Source organism: Emys orbicularis, chromosome 5 (assembly GCF_028017835.1).
Source record: "Emys orbicularis isolate rEmyOrb1 chromosome 5, rEmyOrb1.hap1, whole genome shotgun sequence".
Lineage (NCBI taxonomy): Eukaryota > Metazoa > Chordata > Testudines > Emydidae > Emys > Emys orbicularis.
This window is the reverse complement of record NC_088687.1, coordinates 29,274,053-29,299,042: the sequence shown is the minus strand read 5'-3', so window position 1 is coordinate 29,299,042 and position 24,990 is coordinate 29,274,053. Positions and strand designations below refer to the sequence as shown.

Below are 24,990 nucleotides of genomic sequence, written 5' to 3'. Positions count from 1 at the left end.
GGAACAGCTGCCATTGTCAGTGCAAAGAAGGTGTCATGGCTTTGAACCCAAAGCTGGGACCCAAACTTGAAGCTGTATGTGGGGCGGAGCTGTAGCACTAATGCAAGAAACCATGAAAACAGCACACACTTCCACTCGCTGCTGTTAAGCAAAAGCCCTTCACTTTCAGTAAAGGCTCTTTTGCATTTTTCCCAATCAACCATGTATAGAAATCTCATGCAAACTTAATTCCGTCACCACCTGACTCCGCTTCCCAGCCATGAGGTTCCTCTTTGTATCATAAACTCAATTAGACATATGCATTTCACTTCATGGAAACAGATGTTGAAACAAAGTGTGTATTTATTTCTCTCTCCCTTTCTCCCCCTAGATCTAGACACATACAGACACTCTCTAAAATGATAACAATAGGAAATATAGTAAATGAGAGAGCTCCCAATAAAGAACAAAGGGGCTTAAGTGTCCATGTATGAGCAGCAGATCTGAATTTCTGATTGCTCTCAGCTAGGCAGTTACACCTTTGAAGTCAGTGGAGTTGCTCTGGGTTTATAATGGTGCTATGGAGAGCAGAATTGGGTCCTCTGTCTCAGTTTGTTTAAAAGTAGTTTCGAGAGTTTCTTTGTACATGTTTTTGTGTATGTACCCAGCATGGCAGTTATCCAGCACTATCTTTGGATGCTAAGGAATTTTAAAGCCATGCTATTTGGCAACAAATGAAAGAAGTGAGTATTAATTTCTCAGTGTACTGGTAGAAACACAGGAACTTAATTACAAGGACTGACACCAAACTACGTTGCTATGTGCCACACAGCATGCAACCGTTCCTTTTTTTTTTTTTAAATTGTGGAGATTCTCCCCCGGGCTTGACTTTTCTACATTTTGAGTCCATTTGGTTTTGGAGAGAGACACAAGAGCCTTCAGCTTCGAGCAGAGAGTTAAATTATGCAGCTGCAAGGCTGCCAGGCCCTCCAGAATAGGATGCTTCGTTTAGATTTTTCACAATGCTATTGAAGTGCTTATTTTCCTCCTGAAGAGACACAAACAGATGCAAACTTCTGTAAACACTTTAGAAATGAATTCAGTGAGTTTGGCCTCTCAGCAGTGCTCAATAGCTGACAGAAAAATGTCTAATTAGTGCAAGTGGAAATAATAGGGCCACTTGGATTCCTTCCATCCTCCTCCAAGTCTACTTTTCCTAGGAACTCAAAGGCCCTTTTGTTTGGTAGGTCACCCTCTCTCAGGCTTTTGTGCTCCAATCTATTAAGGGAAGAAGGGGAGAAAAAATAGATTAGGCAATGCTCTGTGCTTAAATATATGGTGTGTTCATGAGCATTTAGAATGGGTAGTTTGCAGGGTCAGTTTACAGGTGCTTAAAGAGAGGGATTCCTCCATTGTGGACAGGCAGAAGTAGAGCATGTGCAGGCAGGGAGTGGGGAATCCCTTTCAAGTGCCATCCTTTCAGCAAACACCACTCTCTGGATCAGGAAAAAGTTAAACAAACAAAAAAAAAAAAATACCAGAACACCACCTTGAAGTGTGGAAAAGCTGGGAGATAGCAAATATGCTGCTATTGATTGGTACCATCATCATATCCTATCCAAACCATCCCTGCCTTGCTTTCTTCATCACCTGAGAGTTACATAGCAAGCTGTGCATTTAAAAACTGGACAGAATAGTAAGAACCCCTCTGAGCCTGATCCTGATCTCAGTTGCATCAGTATAAATCGAGAGTCTCTCTGTTGATGTCATGGAGCTAACCTGGTATAAAAACCCATATGAAAGGAAAATCAGGCTCAGTGGCACAGATTCTCAAAGGTAGTTAGGCGCCTAACTCTCATTAGGTACATGTACACTTAAGGTGGCGTGTAGCAGACAGACACTGCCCAGCCAGCTAGCGCAGCTATAAATAGCAGTGTAGATGGGGAGAGAGAGCTTAGGCGAGTAGAGTAGCATGCCCTACATGCAGGAATCCTAGGGTATATTCTCTGCACACCCAAGCAGTGCCTCTCATGTCTACAGTGCTGTTTTTAGCAATGGAGTGTCCCACTGCCAGGGCCATGGTGAAAGGCTCCAGCAGTGAGGAAAGGCTCTAGCAGGGGGCCTTTCCCTGCTGGAGCTTTTCTCTGCCAGAGCCTTTCCCCCCTGGCTTACTCCCTGCCACAGCCTGTTCTTGCTGGGGAGCTGCTGGAGTTTTCCCTGCTTCTGGAGCCTCTCATTGTGGGGTACAGCTATGCACCAGAGTGACAAGTGTCGACGCAGCCAACCTTTCACTGTGGCGGATACTAGCTACATGTATGGTCTTCTCCTTTACACATTGTTATAAGTGTAGACATAGCCATTGAGTTGGGTGCCTAAATACCTTTGAGGATTTGGGCCTATGTGCCTACAAGGAGAGCTAATGAGCGAGGGAAATGTTATAAGCCGAGTACAAACATTGAGCTAGCTGCCTAACCTTTTTATTTGAAATTTTGCTGGTGATTCAGATAAAGTTCTCTCTTCAGTCGCGCAGTATCTGATAGGGCTTTGGGGACTGATTCTGCTCTCACTCACCAGTTTTAACACCATTGATTTCAGTGGAGTTACTCCTGATTTACACTGGTGTGAGGGAGAGGAGAGTCAGGCCCTTTTTGGGAGACAGCTTGACATACTAGATTTTTCAAACACTCCTGGCTCTGCACTTTTCACTGTATAGAGAGCCCTTTACATCCAAGCATCTCAAAGTACCTGACAAAGCTGGGTAAGTAGCATTACTAGCCTCATTTTTACAAGGCGGGGTAATTGAGGGTTACAGGGAGGTTGTAGGCCAAAGACCTGGCTGGAAAGCATATTCTGTACCTGTGGAAGCACAGGAGGGATGGGTTCCCTGACTATACCATATTGCAATAGTCTCTTCTTGCTTCCTGAAGCAACCTGCGCTCCCTCTTCTCCCCTCTGTGAAGACAACTCTTTTCACTTTTCTCTTGCTTAAGACCAAGAGACAGTGTGACCCATGGGAATTCTATAGAATAGGATCCAGTTAAAAGACAGTTCAGACAAGAAGGAAGGGACAATAACTTCACACTCCTTTACATTCCTCCTACAACCTGTGCTCCCGGAGTGATTTTTTGAGATAGGAAAAGAGGCTTCTACCATGGTTTACTGGTCCTTCACTCTGCCCTGCTTCTCAGATAACAATAAGCATGTAATGTACACGTTTCAGTGAAATGATCATTGGATGCTACTCTCCCCATCACAAGACAAACCCTCAAAGGAGGTATGAAATTCCTAATTTGAGCTTGTGGAGCTCTTTTCCTCATTGCCCCATTGGAGGGAAGGGGGGTGGGGGCGGGGACTGATCCTCCAACTCCCCTGGAAAGGGCAAAGTGTTTGGGCCCTAGACTGGCAGATGTCCCAAGATCTGCGTGGCTCTCTAGACACCCACAGAGGCTCTGTGCATCCACACTGCTACCCTGCTGGCCTCCCTTCCCCCTAACAGCATGCTCCTTCAGGAACTCTGGCTGATTCCTCATGCCAGTGAGAAGGATCAGCCGCAGAGGGGACTCCAAGGGAGTTAATACTGCTTTAAAAATCATTAAAGGTGACCTGCAAAGGAAAAAACATTGGACTTCTGCCCTGTTTGCTTCTTTGTGATGTATAAAGGAGTGTTTGATCTTGCAATCTTAATGTTGCATTAATGCCAGTTATTTATATTTAAGGCTGATCCGGCAGAGAGCTGATTGCCTCCTGAGAGGCCATAATTTCCTGTGGGACTTTTAGGGGAAAAAAGGAAAAGAAACTCTGGAGGTAACACTCACAGCTCCCATTTAAGCTAATGGGAACTCCAGCAGCTCAGCAACACTAAAAATCAGGCCACTCATTTGGATAATATTTAAATATTTACACATATGTAAATAAGTGGCCCGAGGCACTCAAGGCACTTTGTTTTCATCTTCACCTCTCTGTGCCTCAGTTTCCCAATTGCAAAATAGGACTAATGGTACTTACCCACCTATGTAAATTCCTTGAAGATTTATGGATAACAACTGCCGCACAAACTAGATGCGGAGCTCTTGCAGCTCTCAGTGACATCAGATGGAAATTGGGAGGGTGCTGGGTACTTCTCCAGGTCAAGCAGTGTAAGAGCTAGACATTACCATTATAACTCTTAATTGGTTTGTTGTTCATTTAAATTTATTTACAAAGCACTTAACTGCCATTCTAGGAGCAGTATAACAATTAAAAAGACAAAATAGGGACAAAATCCACATTACAAACCCATAAAACAAACTACCCAACCAGAAGCTTGCATGCTAAAAAATAAATAAATCACAAAATAGACAGAAATAATATTTATAATACTCATAAACTTTATTTAATCACTATCACCCTTACCAAAAGCCCAGGAACAAAATAATTGCAAGCAGATTGAGAAATGCATACAGTATTTTATCAACCAGCAGATATTTGTTTTTCCTAATGTCTATTTCTTCAATCTCTGTAAAATTGTGTGACTGTCTGATAGCAAATAAGGAAGACTATTTGACTGAAAATCTGGTCTAGTGCATAGTGTTGTGTAAGCATCACTATTCCGCAAAGAGTTATTAAGCTTGAGTATTTTCTGTAAACACTTAACTGAACTTCTTTTACCTCTCCTGTTTCTGCCTGGCTGTCTCCTGTTTTGGGTGTTCTTTTCAGGTTTATTTGAAAGCCTCCATCATGGTCAAGGACTGTGCAACAGCAGCTGCTATTGTGTTCCTGATTGACCGATTCCTATATTGGGTGGATGCCTCCAGCAAACTTCTTCGGATTGCCAAAGGCCTGCACAAGTTGCAGCCAGCCACACCAATAGCCCCTCAGGTGGTTATTCGCCTAGCTCGCATCTCTGTAAATTCAGGTAACAAAACTCTTGTTAAGCGCTGTCTTGCTCTCTCTCTCCATTTTCTCAGCTCAGTTCTAATTAGGAGCTACTTGACTTTCAAGAGGATACTTTGTCCTATTCTGGGGATGACATTCCTATGATCCCAGTGCCATCTTTTCAAACCTAGATCCCACCCCCCTGCCTCCCTCCCACCTCCTCTTGCCAGCACAAAGGGCCTGGCATAAAGGGTTTCAGAGCCAAAAGCAGTAGAGAAAATTGTGAAAGGGTGTGGAAAATACTAATTGGAGCTTTTGTTCCTTAACAAATCTGGCCTGCTGGTTTCAAACAGGGGTATCTGAATTGCTATACTTCTGACCAAGAGCCTTTAAAAAGTAGATTAGAATACTGGCATTTTCTCTGCACTGTCCCAGCCGCTTTTTCAGTAGGGCCACTTGACTATACAAACAATGCAGCTGACAGACCCACTAATGTAAATTGGTACTTTTTTTTCCATCACTCTTGGAGCGTGGATGGTACCTGGATGGCTTTTAAAGTATCTTCCCGTTATTTCAGGACCAAAGGTAAAAGGAGAAGCTGACTGAATCTAGCCTGGTTTTAACAACTCAATTTAAATTTCATTATATATTTTTTTTTGTAAAATAATTACAAGAGAAACTATAATTTACCTTTCATATTTCTTATTTCTATCTATGTGTTTCTAATGCTCCCCTTGCTGTGGTGTCTAAGCACCAGAATATTCATACTTAGGGCTGGTGCTGCAAACATATCACTCTAACCACATGAGCAGTTCTGTTGACTTCGGTTGGACTGCTTGTGGAGCCAAAGCTGCCTCAACGTGATAAGGGTGGCAAAACAAGGCCTCACGGCATCTCTCTCAGCATTCAAACCTGCCAGTGTGTGACCCAGGCCATTGAAACGGGTGCTGAGATGTGGAACACCTGTGTTTTGTTGAACGCTGTGCTGTCATTGGCAGCTTTTACTGGTTTTTTCCCTGTAAACCCTGTGTTTAGGATGTTTCCTTGCTGCATGAATTCAATACCCACCTACCCAGTTCTTAAATCTGTTACTGAGGAGGGGTAGTTGTCCCAGGTTGCTCAGAGGACTGAGTGGGTTTGGGAAGAAGGTGCCTGCCTGGGTTTGTTGGGGACATCATGGGGAGAGGGATTTAGGGAGAAGGGATGGTCCCTGGCCAGGCTGCTCTCAGTACAGTTCAGGCCAGGCCATGCATTTCCCCAGTTTAGCTTTCCTCACCTCCTCTAAAATTAAATCTGTCCTATCGCCCTACCTCTCTGCAGCACACCATAGCTGCTGCCCCTGCTCCTCTCTAGCCCTTCTCTCTAACAAACAGAGGGGGGAGCCCAGGGAGCAGGTGGGACAACTACATTTTTTGCAAGAGAGAGTGTAGAAGGGCGTGGAGCCGCTCAGCCTGCGAAGAGACCAGCAGCTCAGGGCCTGTTCCCCCATGTTCCCCATTCTCTTCTTTGAATGATGTAGCAGCCTAACCTCCTCACCCCTCCTCGGTCCGAAACCACCTCTCTGTGCTTTTGATCAATCCCCGGGAGCAGCTCCCTATTCCTTGAAGAGGGGTAGAGGGTATCAGGGAACCATAGCTGCTGGAGGACAGTCTCCTCCTTTCCTCCACTATCTGCCACTGTTTCCTGTCCTCGGAGGACAGCACTTCAGGGTGGGGGCAGAGGCAGCGTGGATGGCACAGTGGAGAGCTCAGCCTGTTCAGCACAGCCCTACGTTATGGGAAGGGTGGAGCACCACAGGCAAGCTGAGGCCTTTTAACAAGTTCAGCATACTACCCTCATTATGCCCAGCCAGCCCAGCCGAGTGGCCCATGAGGAGGGCACAGCCATGGCACCCGCCTACTCCTGGCCCTCCTTTAGGTGCCGGCCCCCTGTAGGGAGCATCTCAGAAGCAGCTCTGTGTAAGGTGCATTTTTCCCTCCCCACAGCTGGGTGGCTGTGTAGGGGCAAGATCTGCATGATTGTAAGTAATATTGTAATATCTAGGGTACTGGAAGGAATGAGGCAAGGCCCATAACTCTGCTAGGGGTTGTTGTTTCTGTTAACAAATATTTTATTTATTTATTAGCCCAATTCTACAAACACATTGTACTGAGCATATCACATGAATACAATGGGACTATTCGCAGCAGTAGTTCTGCACTCCAGTGTTGGCAGGATGGAGCTGTAGAGCAGGGGTTCTCAGACTGTGGGTCGGGACCCCAAAGTGGGTCACGACCCCGTTTTAATGGGGTCGCCAGGGCTGGCGTTAGACTTGCTGGGGCCCAGGGCCGAAGCCCGAGGGTTTCAGCCCTGAGTGGTGGGGCTCAGGCTTCGGCTTCAGCCCTGGGCGGCAGGACTGAGGTTACTGGGCCCCCCGCCCAGGGCTGAAGCCCTTGGGCTTCAGCACTCCCCGGACTAGGGCGGTGGGGCTCAAGTGGCCTCAGGCTTTGGTCCCACCTCCTGGAGTTGTGTAGTAATTTTTGTTATCAGAAGAAGGTCTTGGTGCAATGAAGTTTGAGAACCGCTGCTGTAAAGTAATACATATTAACTTGGCATACAGGATTTTCTAAGTACAAAATAGTGCAAGTATCCTAGCTATAAAGTATCCTACTTTACCGTTTCTTCTGTGTTTCTGTGCATGCAAAATTGCATGTGGCGTTCAGTATACATACAGGTGTCCTTTATTTCCTGACCACTAGTTTAAGTCTAGCTGTGAGTGTTTAACAGCAGTCCTAATTTCAGTAATGTAGAATTAAAAACACTTAAACGTGAACAGTGAATGCATTAGAAAGATGGAGACTAACTAGAACAGACAGACTTTTATTCATGAATAATTCAATCCCGTCTATATTACATAATGCATTTTTATATTCATCTATCTTTTGGGGTTCTTTTTTCAGGAAAACTTTTAAAAGCCGAGTATATCCTAAGCAGCCTTATAAATGACAATGGAGCAACAGGTATGTCTAAGTCATCATTTTTGGCAAGTTTATATACTTTTTAGCTAATTGTATCACTTGCCACACTCACACAAACTTTAAATATTATCATTCACTGCACAAACCTTGATAAACTCCTGATTTTGCAATGACTTACACCCGGCATAATGCTTCCTACCAATATTAGTCAGAATTCAGTGGTGCTGCTAACAGTAGTAGCCTGATAAGAAATAATATTGATAACTAATATGTGCCTGCAGGATTGGGTCTTAAATTGTGATGTTCTCTTGCAGCTTGATCATGCATTCCTTGTGCACCAAAAACTCCCACAAAAGCCCCTTTGTTGTTCGTATTTATTTCCTTTTTAATTATTATTTTTAATGCCCAAAAATATGGTAGGCAAATTACATATTTCCCTTCTCTCTGCTTTTTACCATGAGAGAGAGAGATATGTGGGCAATGAAGCTTTCTCTTTTCACACTTCCCTAATTCATTCAGGGCCCATATTCTGCGAACCTTTACTTAGGTCGAGAAGTACCCTGCACCTTTGACTGCATCACTGACACCCTGCCTGCTAATTTCTCTCCCATGGGAGTTTTGTAACATTCTAAACCTCTGACCAGTTTCAAACAATTGACTGATTTTATTTTATTTTTAAATCAGATTGTCAGAGAAATGTTTCTCTTTCCTCCCAAAATCACTTGGGCTTTATGCACAAAATGAGGAATACTGTATCCTGTGCCAATAATAATTGTTTCACTATATAGTGACCATCAGAGCTAAAAATGCAGGATTTGTACCAATGGGGAAAAGAGAGTTCCAGCTTTCACAGCACTTGTTTCTAGTCTTGGAAAGGTCTGAAATATTGGACTTAAAAGTCGTAATATTCTTGTGCTATTTTAAAACGCTGTTAGAATTTTTATAAATAGTTATTTGTTAGCGTTACTCTCTCCCTCGGAGGTCTGTACAGTTGGCATCAGAGCTTGCTTTACAGGTGGAAGGATGTGCGGTATTGCCAACCCCAGGTGCTCAATAATCATGAGTCAGGCCCCAAAAATCATGAGATAGTTTTTAATTATACATTTTAGGTGCTTTTTCTTTGCCTTTTGGTTTCTGAGCCTTTATGATTCACTTGGGTCATGTTTTCAAGCTTTTCTCCACAACAATGAGGGCTAGAAACTTCCTTTTTTAAAATGAAAGATAAGTCTCTCAAACATCCACACAAGTCCAGGAGCTGGGATTGAAGAGACAGACCAAATATCACAAGACTTGGGATCAAGTTAGTGTGGGTTGACAGTGCTGAATATGAACAACATTGCCAGTTTTAAAACAATGCAAACCTCTGAGATAAGGTTATTTGCATGCTGTTCAGTGAGACTAATTGTTTTATCTAACCATAGTTTGTAATATTCATTCTTTAGTGATGTGTGTAAGTGTATGTCTTGTTTTTAATTATGCTTAGCAAACTTACTTATAAGTTAATAAAGTTTTGGGTGTGAACGTTCAATATGTATGAAAGATGCCATATAACTATCAGACAAAAATAATTAGATGCCTAATTATTATTTGTGTGATGAGAAAGCATTTTTTGGCACAGGCTAAAAGAATGTGTTATGCTGCCATTTATACATTACCACAAATATATTAATTAAATTAAGTAATCACGTCAGTTAATATTTGTGATATTTAAATATTATTTATTAATATTTAGCCACCCTTGCAAACCTCTGAAATCTTTAGAAGGGTATTCCATAAAAGTGCTAAATTTTATTATTATTAATATTAATATTATTTTATTGCTGTTGTTCTAGGGTATATCTAAAAACAATTGGTATGAAAGCTTTATACTGGTGTTTATCTCTCTGAGTTCTTTTACTGTTCTATCACCTGTGTATCTGAGTGCCTACAAGGTATCTAAAGCCCTAATTCGAAGCCCATTGAAATCATTGGAAAGACTCCAGTTGATTTCATTGAGATTTGGATCAGATTTTAAGGGCTCAGGAACCACCAATAGCTGTGTCACACTCCAGTGAGTTTTTAAACTCTCGTTTCAGGCGTGTGGCTGTATGACAAGGAAAGTGATAGGATTCTTGTTCAGTCAGTCTGTATACAGATCAGAGGACAGATTCTGCAAAAGCTTGGTAAGATCACACTCTGCAGCCAGACACTTTTCCATGCAGTGATTTCGATTTAAGCGTTAAAGTCGTTTCCCATGTTCACAACTTACTAAAAAGAAATTCTTGTGTTAAGTAAAGACTTGGCTTATCTAAATTTTTCCCCTGGTTTCTCTGACAGAGAAAGCCACAGAAAATTAGTTCTACTCACAACTGGCTGAGACAGAAAACACTTACAGCTAGCAAGAGCCCATTTATCAAACAAATGTAATTTACAAATTGTCAGTCTGTTGCTGAGACAACCAGAAGATAAGCACTCGCAAATGCAGTTTCTTTATTTTTAATATTAAAACTATTCCCCCTTTTTCAACATTCTTTCCTGAATGAAACCAGCCAATAGCTTACCCCCATAGAGCTGTCCTGAAAATTACCTGGGCAGAGGCAAGAAGTCCCCAGGTTGGTGGTGCAAAGAGCTGCTGTATGGAAGCTCTGCTCTTGGTAGGATGATAGCATAGCCAGCCTAATGCTATGCTATGCCTTCTGAGTGAATTTCCATTTTCATGACTGCTAATCTGCAAACCAAAGCAATATGAAATTAATAAATGTAATGCTGTAACTAAGTTGGAAAAGTGTCATAGAATGGTTTTATACAATCTTGAAATCTCACAGCTCAGGATAGGTGAAATAAACTCATCTGCTTTAAAGCAATATAGAGCAATGTTGTAACTTAAAGAAGCAGTCTGCTTATTGATCATTTCTCTGCTTTATTTCAGGAATGTGGTATGAGGCAGCGGAGCTGGTTTGGGCTTCAATTGTAGGCTATTTCAAACTGCCTCAGCCAGATAAAAAGGTTAGTGTTTTTTTCACCCTGAATACTCTTACTAATTCCACGTTGAGTCCAGAATCTATTGTGTTTCCCTCAGTCATATGTCCTGGTTTTATTCTTCCTGGATGTAATCAATTTCAGTCAAGGTTAATACGTGGGGCAGATGTTCTAGCTGAACGTTACACTACACTTGATTTATTTTTACATGCATGTGCTCGCACTTATTTTTAAACCAGCATGTCTTGAGCTTTGTTTTGTTTTCTGCAAAGAAATAAAGTGATCATTTTCATTCATTACCATCACCAGAAGTAAATGATCAAATGAGATGATGCAATGTAGTTCTCTGACTGAGTGACAGAGTAATACCAAGATGCAGCCATTATTATACTTTTAGGGAGGGGCCTTAACCATTTCATTGGAACCAAACATTCCTGAGCTTCAGGAGTGTTCAAATTCTGAACCAGGGTCTGAATATCTATCTATCTGGGTAGTTATATAGTCCCCATCATCAGAGTATCTGAGTGGCTTACAGTTTTTAATATATTCATCCTCATAACACCCCCATGAGGTAGAGAAATGCTATTATTCCCATTTTACAGATGGGGAACTGAGGCACAGAGGGGGTAAGTGACTTGCACAGAGTCACACAGGAAGTCTGTGGCAGAGCAGGGAATTGAAGCTTGGTTTACTCAGTCTTATGTTAGTGCCCTAACCATCATAGGTCCTACAACCATCCTTCATATATTTTGTTTTTAACTTTGCAAATAGCCCAGATCTTTATAACACCTCCATGCTTTAGAATATTTGGAATCTGGATCTGAATTGTGTAAACCAGTCCTATCCTTATAATGGACCAAACGAAAACTCCAGATCCCAAACTTCCTAAACTTAGTTGGTTAAAACTCTGGACCGAAGTTTTGCAGCTTGAACCTGTCTCATAAATATTTATATGAAAGCGGAGGTGTGCAGGGAATTGTACAGATATTTAAGAAGGCAAAGAGGCATCATGTAATAGAATGATTTAGCTGTACTAACTGCATCTTAAGGTAATCTGTTGTCTGGCATACTGTTTGGGAATAGTGAACAATTGTCCTGTTTTGGAAGGACACAAAAGGCAAATGCACCTATCTTCATGACATTACAAATTCTTGTGATTCACTGACCCCTATTTAAAATTGCAAATTCCAGTGCCCAGAGTTAAATAGTCATTAACTGGAGCACCTGCCTTTTTGTCAAAACCTGTTGGGTTTTTTTTAAGTGCTTCATAAAATAGATCAGGGCAACATTACCTCATCAATGGCTTGGTGCTCTATCAGCAGAACTGTACGTTGATTGCATTTGATATGTCGCTTGTCTAGACAATTTTTCCTCGTGCCTCGCAAATAGTTTGAGAGATACCGATCAGTTCTAAATTATTGGTGTGCAGAAAAAGTTAGTAGAGTGTTAAAACTGAGCCTAAACTGATTAAGAACCTGTTTTCAAAAATCTGTTTAGTCAGGATTTAATGTAGCATTTAGTCTGACGATATTCTTATGTTATGTCACATGATGCTGTGCTGTATTTGTCACACCTTAAAAGCTGACAGGCTGGAGGAAATAGGAAGGAAGAATGTAACAAAATTCCAATCCTCATTCAGATCCCTCCTAAAATACAAAGCTAGATCCGCAGTTGGTGTAAATCGATGCAGTTTAATTCAGTTTAGTGGAGCCATACAGACTTACACCAGCCCTCATTTTTTCCTCAATGCCCGCACATTTATAATAATCCAAGAAACAAAATCCGGCTAACTTGTTTCCTGCTCTAGATTTCCCCATGTGTCCTCTCTTCTCTGCGTGTCTTGTAGATGGCAAGGGACTGTCTTGTACAGCACCAGCAAAAATAGAAAATAAAATGGAAAAAACACTTATTTGTTTTTATTTTTCAGGGAATTGCTACATCACTGGGTATTTTGGCTGACATCTTTGTTTCCATGAGTGAGAAAGATTATAATAGTTTTAAAAACAACTCTCAAGTTGACCTGGTAAATATTCATGTATTAGAAGTCTCTTGCTGATCCTTATTTAGTTGCACCAAGCGCAGGCAAACTTCCTGCTCTTGTCCTTGCACTGAGTGCTTGGGGAAGCTCCACAACGCCAGCCAAAGTGTTTGTTATCTCACCTAGACACAAAGTGGGTGTCATTTCCCTCCAGGACAAATTAAATTAACACTGTGAACATTGTTAAGACCAAAATTAGACACATGTTAAACGTCCAACGTGATGGGAAAGGTGAATGGGGAGAGTCTCCGGGACACAGGAATTGGTACAGATCAGACCGTTGGTGTAGATGATCTAATATCTTGCTCTGGCAGTAGCCCAAGACTCATTAGAGTAGAAGCCTCTTATGGATGCAAAACCTGAGAGCATCTGCAAAACCCAGTGGATTCAACTAATCAAATTCTAAGGTCCATGCTCTATCCTGACTGAGTCCTGATCTTCACTGAAATCAATGGCAATTTGCCTGAGTAATTATTGTGTTTTAACTTATTAAAGATCTCAGGATTCGACCCATAGGGAGTGGATGGTGTTCAATGCATCTCAGGATTTGTCCTATAATGAAGTCATTTATTTCACATAACAATTTGAGAGGAGAAGTCAGTTTCCCTCTGTACTAGAAGTGCAATCTGAACATAGCATTGCATCGAAACAAACTGGGACTTTCATTTTCTTCCACCGTGTGCCAAGTCCTGTGGTCCTAAATCAGCCCTTGCTCAGACAAAATTCCTGTTGAACTACGTTAATGTAAACAGTAAGGCTGCACAGTTAGAAGAAATCAGGATATGTAGAAGTTAAGGTTCCCAGGGCAATTTAATTCATGTGCATTGTCTATATTTAGTATCTTCCCGTTTTCTGGTTAGATATGTAACTTAATTTCTGTTTGACATAAAATGACTACTATAAAATCCATGGCCAATTTAATGTAGTTATAGGAATCCTCAATTTACCGCTTTATTTTAACAATCAAGCTGTAGCATTTCATTACATAAAGTCAAATTATGACTCATGTTCTCGGCAGATGCAGCTGGGCTCTGCAGTCAGATCAGTCCCACTGCTTTCAAAGGAACTAGGCTGGGTTACACCAGTGTAACTGAGCCCAGACGCTCCCCTTTTATTTCCAACTATTTCCCACCACACTACTATGACCCTCATTATACAGTCAAGTCTTTGTGGGTATGTCTACACTGCAATGGAAGCCCAAGATTCAAACTCAGGCTCAAGCCTAACCCCGCTTCCGTCCACACAAAAATCACTCTAACCTAGGGTTCAGACCCAGGACCCCAGGAGGGTGGAGGGTCTGAGCCTGAGTCAAGCTGCGACCCAGGATTCAAGCTCTATTGTTTTGCAATGTAGACACAGCCCTATTAGATCCATGCTCTGGGAGTCCACCAAAAGTATCCCATGAGCTGACTTTCTTTGTCCTCTGGACAGTCAAGTTTTCCCACACTGCAACACGAATAAAGGGCTAGAGCGGCCACATTTTGGGAGGGTGCTAGGAATTCTGGGATATGGGTGGTTAGGCTCAGGCCCGCTTAATGCAGGGTGGATGCTCCAGCCCCAGGTTGGGAGCCAGGGTTCAACAATTCCTAACCTAGGGTTATAAAGCCCTATGTTAACAAATCCAGGCTCTGCTAACTCAAGATCTACTAACCTTGGACTTACATTGCAGTGTTGACATACCCTATAACTGTTACTTGCCTTTTTCCACCACCAAAAATGTGACATTACAAAGATGACATAGTGTGTAAAGGAATTTTTATCCTGCTGTTTTAACAGAGCCTTCTCCAAGAGTTTGACCATCGCTTACTGTCAGCTGCTGAAGCCTGCAAGCTGGCAGCTGCCTTCAGCCAGTACACCCCGCTTTTTGTGCTCACAGCGGTGGTGAGTATGATTTCAGTTCATATCTGGGACTTGGGTAGGATGGTGCATCCCTCCCAGAACTCCTATCTAAAACCACAGAGGGAGAAAGACAGGCAGAAAGACAGATCCCCCAGAGTGATGATGCTTTGCAAGTTAATACCTCACCCCCCCTGCAACTCTAAGCAAATTTAGAATAAAGCATCATAATCAGAGATATGAGACAATCCTTACCTCATGTCCTAGAAATGCAGGAACGATCTGTAAGAGCTGGTATCTGTGCCTTGAAATGCATGAAGAAATAGCACTTTCTTCTTTTTATTTGGAACAGAATTCCAGATTTCTAATTCATTGACTTCTCATCCTTTTTCCTTTTCAGAATATCCGTGGCACATGCTTATTGTCCTATAGTTACTCCAGAGAATGTCCTCCAGAGAAGAGAAAGTTCTATTTGTCTGAAGCTAAGGAATCCTTTGAAATTGGTCTTCTCACCAAGAAAGAAAATGACCCTGTCACTAGCAGGCAGGAGCTTCATAGTTTTATTAAAGCAGCTTTCTGCCTTACAACAGTTCATCGGCAACTCTACGGGGAAAGCAAGAGACTCTGTGAGGTGAGACAGCTATGTAGCGAAGCCATGGAGAAACTGTACACTTACAGCACTTCACCTTTCACTGAGGATCAAGACAAAGAAACACTTGCCAAAGAGATCATGTCTTTGATCATGTCTGTCAAGGAGCATTTAGAAGTACAGAGCTTCCCTAATTCAGATGCCAGGTCTTATGTTCCTGATAGCTACAAAGGTGGAGTGGAAAAGCCTATCTTGCGTGGTGAAGTGAATTTTGAGAAAATCCTTGAAATGCATTCCCAGCATCATAGGTCAATAAGTGAAGTGTTTGAAAGTACTTGCAGGAGCCAGGAAACCAGGCACAGAGAAGCCAAAATGGGAGCTTGCATCACTGCCTTAAAAACTGAAACTAAAAATGTAGACACCATGTGTACCACCGAAGAAAAATTACACTGTGGCAAATACATTGCTAAAATCTCTGATTCACAAAACGCAAGAAGAAGCCGTGAGAGACTCAGTGGCCGAAGAAGATGGATTAGTTCTAATGTAATGAACGTCTCCCTTGAAGAAGAAATGGAGAGCAAGCCATTAGACAAAGTTACCAATGATGAAGATGGCATTTTCAGCCGTTTGCAAAGCAGGAGTCAAACCACTAGTTCTTTGAAGTCTTGGAGCAAGTTGTCAAAATCAAGTTCCTCTGCTAGCTGGGAGGAGCTAGATTGTAACGCTAGCAATAAACTGCCCAGAGATTGGCAACCAAGGGAAAAGGGCTCAGTGGATGAGCAGTGTTGCACTGCCTCAACCGAATCTACTGAGGAAAATGTTCAAGCTGGTAGCCTGCACTCATTGTCCTTCCAAACTCATCATCTTACTCTTCAAGAGCCACAGAGTGGCTGTTCAGGTCCTTCTCAGCATTCATTAAAGAAAAATATGCTCTTTGCTAATAGATTAGCAGGTGCGTCCTCAGCTTCCAGAGAAGGGCTCTTGCAGGGGACAGAACCTGAAAGGGATGCCTCAAAACAGAACGCAGGGGATGCCAATAGTATAGACTTCAGGAATAATGCTATTTCTTTCATGGACTTAAAGGGTGCCCATTGTTCTGGTCCCAACAAACCTGAGAGGGAGACGATTTCCTCTTCCTTGGCAGAATTAGAATCCTTTGAAATGATTGAGTCCAGAACCAAGGACAGCAATAGAGACTTCAGTGTTATTCGCAGCCCTACTCAGCGCAGCATAGTGGAAGGAAATGTAATAGTTGCTGAAAGGTATAAAAGAATCAGAGAGCCATTATCTATAAATAATTATGTGTGGATTGACCCGGAAGGAGATACTGTAGACAATACAGAGGATCTGCCAATTGAGCCTCATGTACCTATAGGTAAGGTAGCTACTACGACATCTATAAGCAACAAGCCAGAAATAGCAAGTGATTCCTTTGTATGTAACTGGATTAATAAATCTTCTGCTGAAATGGCTGGAAATGGGTCTTTTGAAATGCCTGAAGTCGACACCCAGTCCGATACAGAAGATGAATGGGAGTTTGCTTTCAGCAATAGCAGGAGCTCAGTAAACAACTCTCCTGCCATGAATGCTCCAAGGCCTCAACTTAGCCACGGGGTTGGGATCAGAGTTTCACCATCAGGGAGGGAGAAGCCAGAAGCTGACAGCTTCAATGACTGTGCTACCACAGAGGAAGATGAAGCGGAAAAGTACAGGAACATTCTGAACAGCAGCCACAGCTCAAGCTCCTCTCTGAAATCATGGTACAAATCAGCTCAGTTTTCCAGCAGTTTCTCTGAACTAGAGAGTCCATCTTTTCTGAACTCCAGTGGGAGCTCTTTTGTCTTTGTGCCTGGGAGAACCAAAGAACAAATCCTAAAAGCTCGCTTTCTAGAGGATGCTGACTATGAGAAGCTCTTGTCAGGTGTTGAGCATAACTGGCTAGTGCAGAGACTGGAGACTACTGGAATATTTAAGGCTAGACAACTCCACAAAGCATACTGTAAGTAACATCTCCCCTGTGTGTATATGTTCTGTGCCATTGTGGTCCCAAACATAGCTATAAGGAGGCCAGAGCTAACCTTTGAAGGATTTTGTACTACATGCAGGCCAGCACTCTTACTATGATGATGAACAAGGTATAAAACCCTCAAAGATAGATAGAAGCAGCAGATAGAATCTAGGGTCTGATCTTGCAATTCTTATTCATATGTGTTTGTGCATTGCCCGTATAATTCAGAGGTTAGAGCATCGCCCTTGTAAACTGAGAGTCACATGTTTGATTCTCATTTTGCCTTATGCCAATAATTTAGAAGAGAGTAGAGTAGGGACTGGTCCTTTCTGGTCTTAAACATCTATGAAACTATGTATGAGTAAAGGCTGCAGAATCAGGTCTGTACTACTTACTAGGATCATACAGATCTCAAGGGTCTGGATATTTTTAGGCCCTCTTCATTTTTCACAATATTTAGATTTAAATAAAAAAAGAGCCAAGCCAGGGCAGAACAACATTTTGGCTTAGTTTGCTATTTTGCTTAATATCACATCCAGTTTTTTCCTTTCATCTGTTAACCAAACCAAGTCAGACTGTACCTGCTACCAGAATCTCTCAATTATTTTTAATTTGTCTTAAGGTCCTTGTGAGTTTTATATTTTGTTCATTTCAATAAAACTCTGTTCTCAATCTGTGAGTCTAGGAGCTCTGTCTGCTAGCTCACAAAGTTAATAAACAAGCACAACTGACGCGAAGCACTGGTTTAAAGTGTGGCTCTAATCTGAAGAGGGTAAGTTTTGATGAAACATTTTGATTGACCTGATCTGAAAAAAAAATTCAGAAGTTCAGTTTGTGAAAGTTGTTGAGATTTCAATTTGTGACGGGAAAATTATTTGAAATCTTGAAAATTCTTGTAGAATCATTTCCTGCCCAGCTCTAAGTGCCCTGGTCTATCTAGTACAGTATCCACTCTCTGACAGTGCTGGCACCAGATGCTTCAGGGGAAGATATAAGAACCCTGCAGTGGGCAAATGTGGGATGATCTGCCTCCACACGAAGGTCTCCTCCTAAGCCTAGCAGTAGATTGGTTTTAACCCTGAAGGTTTTATATCCCTTCCAAATTTGTGTTAACATTAACTAGTATAAGTCTAGATAGTCTTATCAGTATAAATGTCAGTGCCACACAATTTGGTGGTATTCAAGTTTATATATGTGCTAGAGGCTTATGACTGGCTCATAGCAGGGGCATTACAGAGCAGGAGTGAAATGCATTTGATTCTTCCTGTAGATATTTTGTGTTCTCTACTCGCTCTTAGTTTTTCTGCAGGATGCCCTTATCATTTAAATTTTTATTAGTGTACAAGACAGGTGCAGGAAAGCCCTGCTACCCCAAAGTAGCCCTACAGTGTTTCCTGCCAAAGCAATGCATTTTACCTAACTACCTTATACATTTCCACTTACGGCTGAGCTTCTTCAAAAGATGCTGTTTCAATACTGCACTGTAATAGGTGAGTGTGACAAGATAGCAGAGCTTTGAAACTTTGTCTGGGCATGGACATCAATCCCAACAGAAAAAATTAATAGCTCTTAGGTTTCATCCTTGGTTACTGGTATGGAACAACCTTGCTAAAGAAGCTGTCGGTTTCATTTGTGGGGGTTTTCTTTTGGTAGCTGCTCTTCTTCTGAAATACTCTAAGAAATCTGGGCTGTGGACAGGCCAGGAAACAGCTGTGTATATTGGAGACTACCTGAGCGTGGCGAAGGAAGGCAAACAAAGGAATGCATTTTGGATACACTTTCTGCATCAAGAAGAAACTTTGGGAAGGTATTGATCAAGCACAAATTGCTGAAGTGAAATTTTAATCAGGGCTAATTCTGCACACATAGGAACATAGCAATTGCCATACTGGATTAGACCCAAGGTCCAGTTAGTCCAGTGTCCTGACTCTAACAGTGGTCAGTACCAGGTGCTTCAGAAAAAGGTGCAAGAAACCCCACTGTTATAGGGGCGTTATGGGATAACCTGCTCCCAGGGAAAGTTTCTTCCTAATCTCCATTAGTTAAGAGCTGGCAAATATCCTGAAGCAAAAGGGTTTTATAGCCCTTCCAAAGCTCCTGGCTATTTGATCCTCACTATTATAGCTCTGGATATTCTTGTTACCCAGTTTGATTCTGAAGTTACGGTCTTTCCATAGGGACAGGTATTTAAAAAGAACCAATTGTTTCATTATTGTTTTCTATGTTATCCGACACTGTGTTACATTTACTGTCCATTTTCCTATTATGCCCTTGGGCTTGTCTACACACAAACCTGCACAGAAGTCAGTGAATGGATTTTATTTCACACCTTTTGTTGTTTCAAAGTCTCTCATTGTGGATTAAGAGTTTCCTATTTCTGATTTAAATATAATCCAGATACAGTAATCTTAATCTGAAACGAGAGTATCCACACACAGATTTGCATAAAATAGGAAAATAGTCAAATTAAAACCAATTTAGTGATTTCAGTGCAAGCTAGTATGTAAACAAGGCGCACAGTAGAGTGTGCAATATTGTTGTGTTTTAATACAAATGTGAGTAGAGGTTGCTCATGGGCACAAGATTAACTACCAAGTATTGACCTCTGCCTGAAGTGGAGGTCTTAAACTCCTTGCTGTGCTCAGTGTTGCAATGCCTAAGTCTGATTTTTTTCAAAAATGATTTAGACACGTGGGAGCCTAAATCCCATTTACAGTCAGATTTTGGCTCCCAAGTGTCTAAATCACTTTTGAAAGTAAGGTTTAGGCTCCTAAATCAGTTAGGCATTGCAATGCTGAGCGCAGCAACACCAAAATGGCTTTAAAAATCTGGGCCTAGCTGTCTTGTTCTCAAGAGGATAAGGAGAGAGGTGGGCGGGGCAGAGCATGGCATGTCTGAGAGATGGATAACATTTTATTCTGTGTAGTGGCTTTGTGAAATGGACACCTCTGCCTAAAAACTGGAATAAGTCCACCTGCTCACTTCACCTAGGCCACAGCACCTAGAGGCAGTGCTTGCTGCTTGGGAGAGAGAAATGTGGATTTTTGACCATGAATAAATGTGATGTATGGGTTATTAGGGTGTATGGTGGGATTTTCAAAGGTGCCTGTGCTCCAGTGGAAGTCAGCTGGAGTTAGATGCCTAATTCATTTACACGCTTTTGAAATTCTCACCCTAAGACTAAGATCTTTCAGAGCTAACTTCTGTTATTCCATCAAGAGGTACAAGACCAGATTCCACTTGTTGTCATTTTAAATAAGTTACCAATAAATAGCTTTGCCCTTGAACAACGAAGTGGATTTGTGGTGATGATTTGCAATCCAGTGAGGATTTCCCTTATTGCTATCTGCCTGAGGAATTGGCTATTCTGTGTGTTTGTTTTTACCATGTAGGTATGTTGGGAAAGAGTATAAAGAAGAAAAGGGGCTTCTTAACCATTTCATTGATGTAGAGCGACAAATGACTGCCCAGTACTATGTGACAGAATTCAACAAAAGGCTGTATGAGCAAAAGATTCCAACACAAATCTTTTACATCCCCTCTACAATACTCCTGGTAAGAAGTCCTAAACTGAAATCAACTGAAGCAGGGAATTTACAGAAGCCAGCAGGAAATGATCAGAGAATGTTTCTCCTGTAGAATAATGGGTATAAAATGAGGAAAGTTTCAAGTTCTCTGCAGAACAATAATGATTATTATAAGCCACTTGTGTCCCATACACAGTGGATATGTAAACACAGCATTTTGGAGCGAGCGGGAGTGAGCCTCATGGCTAAGAATAGACAGCCTCTCAATAGGTTTCAGAGTCTGAGCTCAAGCCGTAACTTCAAAGCTCTGTCTACACAGCTGTTTTTAGAACACCAGTCTGAACCTTAGAATCATAGAATATTAGGGTTGGAAGAGACCTCAGGAGGTCATCTAGTGCAACCCCCTGCTCAAAGCAGGACCAACACCAACTAAATCATCCCAGCCAGGGCTTTGTCAAGCCAGGCCTTAAAAACCTCTAAGGATGAAGATTCCACCACCTCCCTAGGTAAAACCATTCCAGTGCTTCACCACCCTCCTAGTGAAATAGTGTTTCCTAATATCCAACCTAGACCGCCCCCACTGCAACTTGAGACCATTGCTCCTTGTTCTGTCATCTGCCACCACTGGGAACAGCCAAGCTCCATCCTCTTTGGAACCCCCCTTCAGGTAGTTGAAGGCTGCTATCAAATCTCTCCTCACTCTTCTCTTCTGCAGACTAAATAAGCCCAGTTCCCTTAGCCTCTCCTCGTAAGTCATGTGCCCCAGCCCCCTAATCATTTTCGCTGCCTTCCACTGGACTCTCTCCAATTTGTCCACATCCCTTCTGTAGTGGGAGGACCAAAACTTGGACTCAATACTCCAGGTGTGGCCTCACCAGTGCCGAATAGAGGGGAATAATCACTTCCCTCGATCTGCTGGCAATGCTCCTACTAATGCAGCCCAATATGCCGTTGGCCTTCTTGGCAACAAGGGCACACTGCTGACTCCTATCCAGCTTGGACTTGCTAGAGCAAGTCTGTCGACCCAGGGAGGCTCGCTCGTTCTCACTCCAAAATGCTGGATAGAGATCCCCTAAGAGGCAAATGCCATTATCTGGTAAACAAGTTTGATTATTTAAAGATGAAAAAACATCTAACATACAAGCACAGATTCTCACCAGAGGGTGCAATAGGTGCACCTGTAAAAGTATGTACGTCCTGCCAGGCTCACCAAACCCATACCTTTACGTGTGTACCTTGGGCAGGGAAGGGCTCAGTTAACCAGCTGGCAGGTATAGTTGCCCAACTTGTGTTAGCACCTAACCAGTTTGTGCACAGAAATATGAGGGCTCGTATTTGCCTGCAGGTGCACATGCTATTTTAGTAGCTGCACCTTTAGCGTGCTTCTTTAAAATGTAGCCTATAGTTATAATGGTGCTCTCGGAAATACCAGAATTAGGGTATAATTCTGCTCAGTTTATTCACTTAAATTGGCCCATTGATTTAAGTGGGACTTCTCAGCACTGGTGCCAGAACGGGGGGCGGGGGGAGGAGACAGGGAGCCATGGCCCTCCCATTTATAAAAGGGCCATGCCCCCCACTTTTTAACAAAAGAAACATGTGCTGTGGGGGAAAATGCAGTCCCCATGTTTAGAACTAAAGTTATCTGTTTGTTTGTACTATAATTAAACCTTAAATATTATAATGTGGCTACATTTTGTATTCTGGTTATTTATGTTACAGTTGTACTCTGCAGGATATTTAAGTATCATTTTAATTCCTCTGCCACTTTGGCCTTGGCCCACCCACTTCTACAAAGGTTCCAGTGCCCTTGCTACTCAGATGAGCCAGGCCAGCAGTGTGTGGCCCTTAGATTGTCAATTCCTTGGGGCAGGAACTTGTTTTTTCATTTGAGCATTAAAAAATGCGTAAATCAATAATAATAATTATTAATAGTAGCGATGTTGCAGGAAATAACGGTTAAAATAATATGGGCCAGATCCTTGGGTCCAGTCAGTCCCCATTTAGTGCAGCCTGAGGGTTACACTAATCTGCATTGCTTTGTAATGGCACCCAAGGAACGGATGGATCATCAGATTGCAGCACATCCAGACTTGCCCCCAACACACCATCCATACCGAGGGGGATGGCAGGGGATGCGTAGAGCCAACATACATGCCATGTGGAGAATCCTCCATTCCAGGGAAATCAACAGCTACCCTGGGACAGTGGCTTTCTGGCCCTGAGTGGCGCACCGGCCAGAGCATTAGCCAACCTCTTTCCCTCTATCTTTTATAGATCTAGTTTATACATTTAACTACATTCTATTAGACTTCTGTAAATACAATACAAATAGCCAAGTAGACTATTATATACAGTATCAATGTCTTATTTCTTTGTCTTTGCATGTGTGGAATATAAGTTACTGCTCTGTTGTTCACGTATACACTATAATGCAATATGCAGATGACTTTGGATCAAAGAGCTTTGCTTTACTGCTTTTGCTAAGCATGCTGTCGTTGCTGCTTCTCAGCTCCTTAGTCCACTTTTTATACTGACTTTCTTGCAATATATTTTTCATTTGCTTTACAAGCAAGATACCTATAGAACTTGTTGATCACCGTGTCTGGTCTCACCAGGCTGAATTGACATTTCCAGAGCTGACTCTTTCTTCTCTCTAGCTAGATGTGAGCTCTGCTTCCAGATGTGTTGTGGTGGGAACAAACAAATGGGTGGCACAGTGTGGGGGCTCTTTACATCCAGTTTCCTGTTAGTGCGGTGGGGAAAAGTAATAGTGCAAATAAGAATTCAAATAACTGAGCTATAGGACTTCTCATCTCTACTGGGATTATTTTAATCCTTTAACATTCTGTTTTCTTTCAGATATTAGAAGGCAAATCTATAAAAGGATGTGTGAGTGTGGAGCCCTATATTCTGGGAGAATTTGTGAAACTATCTAATAACACAAAAGTAGTAAAGACAGAGTACAAAGCCACAGAGTATGGCTTGGCCTTTGGCCATTTCTCATATGAGTTTTCCCATGGCAAAGATGTGGTTGTCGATTTGCAAGGTTTGTATGATGGCTGGTTCTGTTTGTTGTGTGTCCTTCCCATTTTCCAGCAGTGTGTGCTGTACAAAGAACAAAACCACTTACAATGTCATTAAGGCAAGGGGAGGCATAGAGAGGACTCAGACTCACATTGCGTAAGAAAACAGGCCATAATTTTTGGCATGTGAAATAAATAACACCTGGCGGCTCAAGGAGAACCTCCCTCTCTTCTTGATGTGAGAGAAACTGTGATCATGTTCCTGGGCCAGATCCTAGTGTGATGCAACCTTGTGTCACTCCACCCATGTGAAAGTTAAACTAAAGCTAACAGAAATGGGCCCCTGAGGGGCTTCTCTGCAAAGGGGGCTCCTCAGGTGACATTGAGACAGTGTAGCAGCTCCCATGCCACCCTTCTCCTTCCCTGTGATTGGCAAGCCCCCAAATGGCTGAAAGCTACCTTCGTGCATACACCCCCTCTTTAGCTTCACAGGCTCTCCTTGGTTAGAGCTGAGGACCTGGCCTGGCAAGCTGTTGACTCAAGTACTCTCCTCCCTTAGCAGGGTAAAGCCAAAACCAAGATGCTATTGGGACCTAATGTCATCTTGTGATTGTGTTCTTACCTGCATATCAGTGCAGCCTTATTCTGCTCTCGCTTACCCTGGGGTAAATCAGGAGTAACTCCACTGACGTCAGCAGAATTCCACCTATGTAAAACTGATCAGACTTGGGGTGGGTGGGGCTTAATTACAGAACACAATGAAGTGAAGGGACTATTGTATGTCATTTTGTATTCTTTATTCTACAGGTTGGGTGACTGGTAATGGAAAAGGCCTCATCTACCTCACAGACCCCCAAATTCATTCTCTTAATGGGAAAGATGTTTCACACTCCACCAACTTTGGAGAGAAAGGAATCTATTATTTCTTCAATAATCAACACGTGGAGTGCAATGAAATCTGCCATCATCTTTCTTTAACGAGGCCTTCGGTAGCAGAACCTAACTAGCCTCGTGCAAAGGCAGCCTGACAGGTGCTGACGTGGGACCTGATCCCTCACACACTTAGACACATAAATAACTCTGCTTGTGAGAGCAGAGCCATAGAAGTAAAATTACTTTTATTCCTAAGTGTGGAAGGATCCGGGTCATTGTTCCAGGTTGGTAACACCGTGTTACTGAATACAGCTTGTGGAAATTAACAAAACCACATAGAAGTAT

At 42.3% G+C, this 24,990-nt stretch overlaps 1 protein-coding gene across 1 annotated transcript in view; it reads left to right on the top strand.

Moving 5' to 3' along the window:
- ALPK1 (alpha kinase 1) overlaps positions 1 to 24,779 on the top strand; it is a 38,993-nt gene extending 14,214 nt beyond the window's left edge. Inside the window, exons 3-13 of the mRNA XM_065405407.1 lie at positions 4,675 to 4,873; positions 7,773 to 7,832; positions 9,866 to 9,952; positions 10,699 to 10,775; positions 12,676 to 12,771; positions 14,563 to 14,667; positions 15,023 to 17,210; positions 18,873 to 19,026; positions 20,612 to 20,774; positions 23,609 to 23,795; positions 24,580 to 24,779. Of these exons, the coding sequence (XP_065261479.1) occupies positions 4,675 to 4,873; positions 7,773 to 7,832; positions 9,866 to 9,952; positions 10,699 to 10,775; positions 12,676 to 12,771; positions 14,563 to 14,667; positions 15,023 to 17,210; positions 18,873 to 19,026; positions 20,612 to 20,774; positions 23,609 to 23,795; positions 24,580 to 24,779 (3,516 nt within the window). The remainder of the gene's footprint in view (positions 1 to 4,674; positions 4,874 to 7,772; positions 7,833 to 9,865; positions 9,953 to 10,698; positions 10,776 to 12,675; positions 12,772 to 14,562; positions 14,668 to 15,022; positions 17,211 to 18,872; positions 19,027 to 20,611; positions 20,775 to 23,608; positions 23,796 to 24,579) is intronic.
- The last annotated feature ends 211 nt before the right edge of the window (positions 24,780 to 24,990 follow it).